The sequence below is a fragment of the Penaeus japonicus genome, unplaced genomic scaffold (genome assembly GCF_977035675.1).
Source record: "Penaeus japonicus unplaced genomic scaffold, GWHDUDI00000001_assembly GWHDUDI00000009, whole genome shotgun sequence".
Taxonomy (NCBI): domain Eukaryota; kingdom Metazoa; phylum Arthropoda; class Malacostraca; order Decapoda; family Penaeidae; genus Penaeus; species Penaeus japonicus.
The window spans coordinates 39,882,129-39,892,128 of NW_028234411.1; the positions used below are offsets into that span (position 1 = coordinate 39,882,129).

The following is a 10,000-nucleotide window of genomic DNA, read 5'->3' on the forward strand; positions in this document are numbered from 1 at the left end:
CTCTTAAAAGGGACGGATTTGTCTTGGCTGTGTAGTGTCAAGAATCACATCGCAATTATTACTCTCTTCACACGTTTTTTAAAAGCTCAGTCATTACCACCATCGATACGACCTGTCTTCTTTTTGATAGAATCAGTGGAATATTAGTTTATTTGGATATCATTCGGCTATTTTTCAAAAACATGAAATTTAAGCGTAGGAACTGTATTGTAATCTGAAAGCCGAAAATACAAGTAATCTAACATATTCACTTATGTAGATCCTGCCGTCTTTTTCAAAACGAGATTATGACCAATTAGAGGTCAACGCAACAACAGGTAACTATCTATCAGGTCCGTTGAGGGAAAGATCCAAGTTCTAGCAGGTGAGTTCCGCAGTGCCTGAGAATTCATGGCACTGCCGTGAGTGGGTTTTAATCTAATCATGAACTAAAAAAAAAAAAAAAAAAAAAAAGAAGAAAAAAGAAAAAAAAACAATGCACACCATACAAGGGTCCCCCACACGTTATTTCTTTAGTCGGATTTCCTTCAGTTAATTCAATGAAAAATACATATATATTTATTAAGGTAGTGAGCCATCATTGCGGAAAGGCGCGGGACGAGAACACAGGAGTAAACTCAGTTCACAGTTCAATCAGCATTCTACATGGTCACATTACACCATGGTCAATTTATTATACCTGAGATATATCGACAATTTCACAGATGTAGTATACGATTACCTTTTGAAGTCAATTCTAACAGTACTATCAAAAGATATGAGTTAAACATTATTTGTTGATAAAATATTGATAATACAAAAGGGGGGGTGGGTAGGACTAAATAATGATGACTACAAACAGAGCAATCAGTTTTATCATATGCCTAAAAAAATCGAGGAGGGGAAAAAACAATCAACTTTTCTTTTTCCTTAAGTAAGAACCGGCCAGGATCACATGCAGAACCATTAAACAAGCAAACCATCACATTGGCCAGGAAAAAAATTGGGGTCTCTAACAATTAGAGAGATCCTTTTAACGGATTGCGTCTTTGCGAGACTGAAAATTTCGATATCTATAGACAGCATGTGACAATTTAATCACAATATATAAAATGTTTACTATGCCCACTGAGTTTTGTGTTGAATGAGATTCACAGGGTCGATCATTTAATTTATTTTATTTCTAACTTAATAGATGGACCTGCCTCGCATACAGAGCTCCCCTCAGAGTCATTTGTACAATGAGTACTGACCACACTATGAACGAACCTGGGGAAATACACGACTTACTTCCACGCTTTTGTCCAATTCCATGGCCAAACCCGATCCCGTGACCAAATCCATGACCAAAGCCGTGTCCAATTCCATGGCCAAACCCGATCCCGTGACCAAATCCATGACCAAAGCCGTGTCCAATTCCATGGCCAAACCCGATCCCGTGACCAAATCCATGACCAAAGCCGTGTCCAATTCCATGGCCAAACCCGATCCCGTGACCAAATCCATGACCAAAGCCGTGTCCAATTCCATGGCCAAACCCGATCCCGTGACCAAATCCATGACCAAAGCCGTGTCCAATTCCATGGCCAAACCCGATCCCGTGACCAAATCCATGACCAAAGCCGTGTCCAATTCCATGGCCAAACCCGATCCCGTGACCAAATCCATGACCAAAGCCGTGTCCAATTCCATGGCCAAACCCGATCCCGTGACCAAATCCATGACCAAAGCCGTGTCCAATTCCATGGCCAAACCCGATCCCGTGACCAAATCCATGACCAAAGCCGTGTCCAATTCCATGGCCAAACCCGATCCCGTGACCAAATCCATGACCAAAGCCGTGTCCAATTCCATGGCCAAACCCGATCCCGTGACCAAATCCATGACCAAAGCCGTGTCCAATTCCATGGCCAAACCCGATCCCGTGACCAAATCCATGACCAAAGCCGTGTCCAATTCCATGGCCAAACCCGATCCCGTGACCAAATCCATGACCAAAGCCGTGTCCAATTCCATGGCCAAACCCGATCCCGTGACCAAATCCATGACCAAAGCCGTGTCCAATTCCATGGCCAAACCCGATCCCGTGACCAAATCCATGACCAAAGCCGTGTCCAATTCCATGGCCAAACCCGATCCCGTGACCAAATCCATGACCAAAGCCGTGTCCAATTCCATGGCCAAACCCGATCCCGTGACCAAATCCATGACCAAAGCCGTGTCCAATTCCATGGCCAAACCCGATCCCGTGACCAAATCCATGACCAAAGCCGTGTCCAATTCCATGGCCAAACCCGATCCCGTGACCAAATCCATGACCAAAGCCGTGTCCAATTCCATGGCCAAACCCGATCCCGTGACCAAATCCATGACCAAAGCCGTGTCCAATTCCATGGCCAAACCCGATCCCGTGACCAAATCCATGACCAAAGCCGTGTCCAATTCCATGGCCAAACCCGATCCCGTGACCAAATCCATGACCAAAGCCGTGTCCAATTCCATGGCCAAACCCGATCCCGTGACCAAATCCATGACCAAAGCCGTGTCCAATTCCATGGCCAAACCCGATCCCGTGACCAAATCCATGACCAAAGCCGTGTCCAATTCCATGGCCAAACCCGATCCCGTGACCAAATCCATGACCAAAGCCGTGTCCAATTCCATGGCCAAACCCGATCCCGTGACCAAATCCATGACCAAAGCCGTGTCCAATTCCATGGCCAAACCCGATCCCGTGACCAAATCCATGACCAAAGCCGTGTCCAATTCCATGGCCAAACCCGATCCCGTGACCAAATCCATGACCAAAGCCGTGTCCAATTCCATGGCCAAACCCGATCCCGTGACCAAATCCATGACCAAAGCCGTGTCCAATTCCATGGCCAAACCCGATCCCGTGACCAAATCCATGACCAAAGCCGTGTCCAATTCCATGGCCAAACCCGATCCCGTGACCAAATCCATGACCAAAGCCGTGTCCAATTCCATGGCCAAACCCGATCCCGTGACCAAATCCATGACCAAAGCCGTGTCCAATTCCATGGCCAAACCCGATCCCGTGACCAAATCCATGACCAAAGCCGTGTCCAATTCCATGGCCAAACCCGATCCCGTGACCAAATCCATGACCAAAGCCGTGTCCAATTCCATGGCCAAACCCGATCCCGTGACCAAATCCATGACCAAAGCCGTGTCCAATTCCATGGCCAAACCCGATCCCGTGACCAAATCCATGACCAAAGCCGTGTCCAATTCCATGGCCAAACCCGATCCCGTGACCAAATCCATGACCAAAGCCGTGTCCAATTCCATGGCCAAACCCGATCCCGTGACCAAATCCATGACCAAAGCCGTGTCCAATTCCATGGCCAAACCCGATCCCGTGACCAAATCCATGACCAAAGCCGTGTCCAATTCCATGGCCAAACCCGATCCCGTGACCAAATCCATGACCAAAGCCGTGTCCAATTCCATGGCCAAACCCGATCCCGTGACCAAATCCATGACCAAAGCCGTGTCCAATTCCATGGCCAAACCCGATCCCGTGACCAAATCCATGACCAAAGCCGTGTCCAATTCCATGGCCAAACCCGATCCCGTGACCAAATCCATGACCAAAGCCGTGTCCAATTCCATGGCCAAACCCGATCCCGTGACCAAATCCATGACCAAAGCCGTGTCCAATTCCATGGCCAAACCCGATCCCGTGACCAAATCCATGACCAAAGCCGTGTCCAATTCCATGGCCAAACCCGATCCCGTGACCAAATCCATGACCAAAGCCGTGTCCAATTCCATGGCCAAACCCGATCCCGTGACCAAATCCATGACCAAAGCCGTGTCCAATTCCATGGCCAAACCCGATCCCGTGACCAAATCCATGACCAAAGCCGTGTCCAATTCCATGGCCAAACCCGATCCCGTGACCAAATCCATGACCAAAGCCGTGTCCAATTCCATGGCCAAACCCGATCCCGTGACCAAATCCATGACCAAAGCCGTGTCCAATTCCATGGCCAAACCCGATCCCGTGACCAAATCCATGACCAAAGCCGTGTCCAATTCCATGGCCAAACCCGATCCCGTGACCAAATCCATGACCAAAGCCGTGTCCAATTCCATGGCCAAACCCGATCCCGTGACCAAATCCATGACCAAAGCCGTGTCCAATTCCATGGCCAAACCCGATCCCGTGACCAAATCCATGACCAAAGCCGTGTCCAATTCCATGGCCAAACCCGATCCCGTGACCAAATCCATGACCAAAGCCGTGTCCAATTCCATGGCCAAACCCGATCCCGTGACCAAATCCATGACCAAAGCCGTGTCCAATTCCATGGCCAAACCCGATCCCGTGACCAAATCCATGACCAAAGCCGTGTCCAATTCCATGGCCAAACCCGATCCCGTGACCAAATCCATGACCAAAGCCGTGTCCAATTCCATGGCCAAACCCGATCCCGTGACCAAATCCATGACCAAAGCCGTGTCCAATTCCATGGCCAAACCCGATCCCGTGACCAAATCCATGACCAAAGCCGTGTCCAATTCCATGGCCAAACCCGATCCCGTGACCAAATCCATGACCAAAGCCGTGTCCAATTCCATGGCCAAACCCGATCCCGTGACCAAATCCATGACCAAAGCCGTGTCCAATTCCATGGCCAAACCCGATCCCGTGACCAAATCCATGACCAAAGCCGTGTCCAATTCCATGGCCAAACCCGATCCCGTGACCAAATCCATGACCAAAGCCGTGTCCAATTCCATGGCCAAACCCGATCCCGTGACCAAATCCATGACCAAAGCCGTGTCCAATTCCATGGCCAAACCCGATCCCGTGACCAAATCCATGACCAAAGCCGTGTCCAATTCCATGGCCAAACCCGATCCCGTGACCAAATCCATGACCAAAGCCGTGTCCAATTCCATGGCCAAACCCGATCCCGTGACCAAATCCATGACCAAAGCCGTGTCCAATTCCATGGCCAAACCCGATCCCGTGACCAAATCCATGACCAAAGCCGTGTCCAATTCCATGGCCAAACCCGATCCCGTGACCAAATCCATGACCAAAGCCGTGTCCAATTCCATGGCCAAACCCGATCCCGTGACCAAATCCATGACCAAAGCCGTGTCCAATTCCATGGCCAAACCCGATCCCGTGACCAAATCCATGACCAAAGCCGTGTCCAATTCCATGGCCAAACCCGATCCCGTGACCAAATCCATGACCAAAGCCGTGTCCAATTCCATGGCCAAACCCGATCCCGTGACCAAATCCATGACCAAAGCCGTGTCCAATTCCATGGCCAAACCCGATCCCGTGACCAAATCCATGACCAAAGCCGTGTCCAATTCCATGGCCAAACCCGATCCCGTGACCAAATCCATGACCAAAGCCGTGTCCAATTCCATGGCCAAACCCGATCCCGTGACCAAATCCATGACCAAAGCCGTGTCCAATTCCATGGCCAAACCCGATCCCGTGACCAAATCCATGACCAAAGCCGTGTCCAATTCCATGGCCAAACCCGATCCCGTGACCAAATCCATGACCAAAGCCGTGTCCAATTCCATGGCCAAACCCGATCCCGTGACCAAATCCATGACCAAAGCCGTGTCCAATTCCATGGCCAAACCCGATCCCGTGACCAAATCCATGACCAAAGCCGTGTCCAATTCCATGGCCAAACCCGATCCCGTGACCAAATCCATGACCAAAGCCGTGTCCAATTCCATGGCCAAACCCGATCCCGTGACCAAATCCATGACCAAAGCCGTGTCCAATTCCATGGCCAAACCCGATCCCGTGACCAAATCCATGACCAAAGCCGTGTCCAATTCCATGGCCAAACCCGATCCCGTGACCAAATCCATGACCAAAGCCGTGTCCAATTCCATGGCCAAACCCGATCCCGTGACCAAATCCATGACCAAAGCCGTGTCCAATTCCATGGCCAAACCCGATCCCGTGACCAAATCCATGACCAAAGCCGTGTCCAATTCCATGGCCAAACCCGATCCCGTGACCAAATCCATGACCAAAGCCGTGTCCAATTCCATGGCCAAACCCGATCCCGTGACCAAATCCATGACCAAAGCCGTGTCCAATTCCATGGCCAAACCCGATCCCGTGACCAAATCCATGACCAAAGCCGTGTCCAATTCCATGGCCAAACCCGATCCCGTGACCAAATCCATGACCAAAGCCGTGTCCAATTCCATGGCCAACCCCATGACCAAAGCCGTGTCCAATTCCATGGCCAAACCCGATCCCGTGACCAAATCCATGACCAAAGCCGTGGCCATGGCCGTGACCATGTCCAACAGGACAACTTCATGGCTAACAGTATGGCCGTGGCCGTGGCCGATACCGTGACCAGAGCCGTGGCCGAATCCATGGCCTAATCCAAACCCGCCGTGGCCGCCGAAGCCGTGACCTCCGAAGCCAGGGCCGCCAAAGCCGTGGCGCCGAAGCCGTTGGCCGACGAAAGCCATGCCGCCAAAGCTAGTATATATGTATATAATAATATCATTTCATATATATGATATATATATATATATATATATAAATATATAATATATAATATATATATAATTTAAACATATATATAAATAATATATAAATATACTATGTATATATTTATCTATATAATAATATATTACTTAAAGTATGTAATGTATGAACACATATATATAAATATAAATATATATATATAATTTAATATATATATATAATTTATTTTTATATGTGTTTGTTGTTTTTGTGTGTGTGTTTGTTTGTTAAGTGCTTATTCATACGAATATACATATACAAAGATTATATATAGACACACACACGATATATATACATACATATTTATATACATATATATAATATATATAAATAGATATATATATATATAAATTTATATATATGTATATAATATATCTGTATTATATATACATATATAGATATTAATCTATTATAGTTTGTAATACACACACACATATATATATATAATTATAATATAATATAATTATAATTGAATAATAATATAATTTGGTGTGTTTGATTGTGTGTTTGGGTTGTTGTATCTACATATATAATTTATATGTATACATATATGAGTAATATATTATATAATAATATATATATATATAAATAATATATATATTAATATATAATATATATGTATATAATACATACAAATTTATATAAATACTAATATATATGTAGTTTTAGATATTTGTATATATATAAAAATATAGATAAAAATAATAATATATATAAATATATAAATATACATAGTTATATAAATATAAAAATATATATATATATAGAATTATAATATGCACACAATATCATATATTATGAAATTACTCTTATAGATTATATATAATATATATATATATAATATATTATATATATATGTGTTGTGTTGTTGTGGTTGTGTTGAGTGTTGTGTTGTGGTGTTTTTGTTTTTTATAAGCATAAAATACTATTGTTATTGCAATCCTGTCATGAGTTTGTATGGACTATACAACTTAAATTACACTATTTGTATCATATCTCTTTAAAGATCATTGCATATGTGTTAAACATTGAAAAAAAAAAATTCATAGATACTAAATAACTAATAAGAGGATTCAAAATATTAAATATTTTATTCAGATATCTTTAGTAGTTTACAATAAGAATATCCAAGCAATACTTGAGTGAATTTGGCTAGTGGTAACCATAGCCCTCCCGAATCCATGGCCAACCCCATGTCAACAAAATCCTTGGCCAACCCGCATGACCAAAGAAAGCCCGTGTCCAATTCCATGGCAAAACCCGATCCCGTGACCAAATCCATGACCATAAAGGCGCGTCGCCATGCCGTGACCATAGTCAACATGGACAACTTTCATGTTAAACTAACAGTATGGGCCGTGGCACGTAGGCCGATACCGTGATCCAAATCCGTGGCCGAAGCCATGGCCCTAATCCAAAACCCGCCGTGTCCAGCCGTATGCCGTTGACCAGCCGAAGCCATGGCCTCCAAAGCCGTGGCCGCCGAAGCCGTGGCCGCCGAAGCCGTGGCCGCCGAAGCCGTGGCCGCCGAAGCCGTGGCCTCCAAAGCCGTGGCCTCCATGGGAAAATCCGGGGTCCCCCCCATGCCTTCGGTCGCCTTGGCTTCGGGTTCAGCTTTGGCTTCGCGTTTGTAGATACCGTGTCCGTAGCCGTGTCCGAACCCGTGGCCAAATCCGATTCCATGTCCATGACCATGTCCGTGATGATGTACAACACTATGGCCATGTCCGTGTCCGAAACCATGACCATGTCCGAAACCATGTCCGTGTCCAAAACCGTGACCATGTCCGAAACCGTGTCCAAAACCATGACCATGACCATGACCACCATGCACAACTGTCACAGAGTATCCATGACCATGGCCATGTCCAAATCCGTGTCCATGACCAAAGCCATGCCCATGGCCTAAGCCAAAACCGAGACCGAAGCCATGTCCCAGCCCGTGGCCGTATCCTCCAGAAGGTTCCGCTTCGCGTTTCTGCTGCGCCGCCGTCGCCGCGACGGTCGCCAGCAGCAGCACGATCTGTTGGAGAGTGACATCGATGATTTTCGTTTGGCGCATGTCAGTACTTCAGAGTTTCCTCCGCACCAGACCAACTCTTCATGAACATGATAAAAGCACGTCAATATCAAAAGAAATTTTACTTTTCTTTTGTAGAAACAAATCGAAATTGTATCACAGATTTTGTAACAAATTCACGGATACACGGAACATCCATGCATTTGCGAAAGATCGCTACTCACTGTAGTGGTCCTCATGATTGCTAGATGGCAGTGAGTATGTCCACCACAGACAATCCTGCACTCTATATACCTGGTCAAAAAGTTGCGACTCACCGTGTGCGTGCATATGAATGTTCAGCCCGTGAGAATAGGATAAAAGTACTGCTTCGAATAGATGTTAGCATGTTGAATTATGATTCTAGCTATTCACCTTGATCGTCTAACATGAAAGATGACGACTGGCAATGCATTCCCCATATGATACAAGAGATCAAGCACGGAAAGGGTACCTGTTGTTTTATCACTAGTTCTGTTCTGTTATGGACATCAATGATCTCTCTCTCTCTCTCGATATATATATATATATATATATATATATATATATATATATATATATACATATATATGTGTGTGCGTGTGTGTGTAATCATCTGTATATACATATTCATACCTACATACATAAAACACGAAATCATACACTGAAAGAGAGAGTGAGAAAGAAAGAAGAGAAGGAAGGAGGAGGAGAGAGAGACAGAGATTAGTGTTTTACAGGAAACGGCATTATTAGATATTGGCGTACAATCAAGACGTTTACCTCTATCTCTGAAGATGTCTACGTACGGATTCGACTACAGCAAGCCTCGCTGATCTCCCGAACCAATGGGTTTTCTGGGTATGCGGTTTATAGCCTATCTTTTGAGTTGAAAAACGACTGCAATCAACTTCATTTTATTTCTGTTTCGCCATTTCCATTCCTTTTTATTCTTCTTCTTCTTCTTCTCTGAATATGATAAAGTTTGGAATTTATGCTTTAACTACTTCGCTTTTGACGAGGATACTTCTGGAAATATTGTATACAATATCTTTTCTTTTCCAGATTCATGTTCTTTCGACGTGTAAATTACACACACACACACGCACGCATACGCACACACACACACACACACACACTTATTCTCTCTCTCTCTCACTGGATCGTTCGCTCCCGCTCTTGCTCGCTCTCGCTTTATCTCTCTCTCTCTCTGGCTCTTGCTCTCGCTATCTTTCGCTCCCTCTCTCGCACACACACACACACATTCATGTCTAGGTTTGTCAAGGGATTTTATGTTTAAAATCGAAATTTATATTAAGCTCTTAAAAGGGACGGATTTTTCTTGGCTGTGTAGTGTCAAGAATCACATCGCAATTATTATCCTTCACGTTTTAAAGCCATCATACCACCATCGATACGACTGTCTT

General features: G+C 45.3%; 1 protein-coding gene across 1 annotated transcript in view; it reads right to left on the reverse strand.

Annotated features, from left to right (window-relative positions):
* Positions 1-189: 189 nt before the first annotated feature.
* LOC147471395 (uncharacterized) overlaps positions 190-10,000 on the reverse strand; it is a 21,221-nt gene continuing 11,410 nt past the window's right edge. Inside the window, exons 6-9 of the mRNA XM_086540271.1 lie at positions 7,887-8,491; positions 7,477-7,508; positions 5,136-6,317; positions 190-214 (exon numbers count right to left, since the gene is read on the reverse strand). Coding sequence (XP_086396397.1) covers positions 190-214; positions 5,136-6,317; positions 7,477-7,508; positions 7,887-8,491 — 1,844 coding nt within the window. The remainder of the gene's footprint in view (positions 215-5,135; positions 6,318-7,476; positions 7,509-7,886; positions 8,492-10,000) is intronic.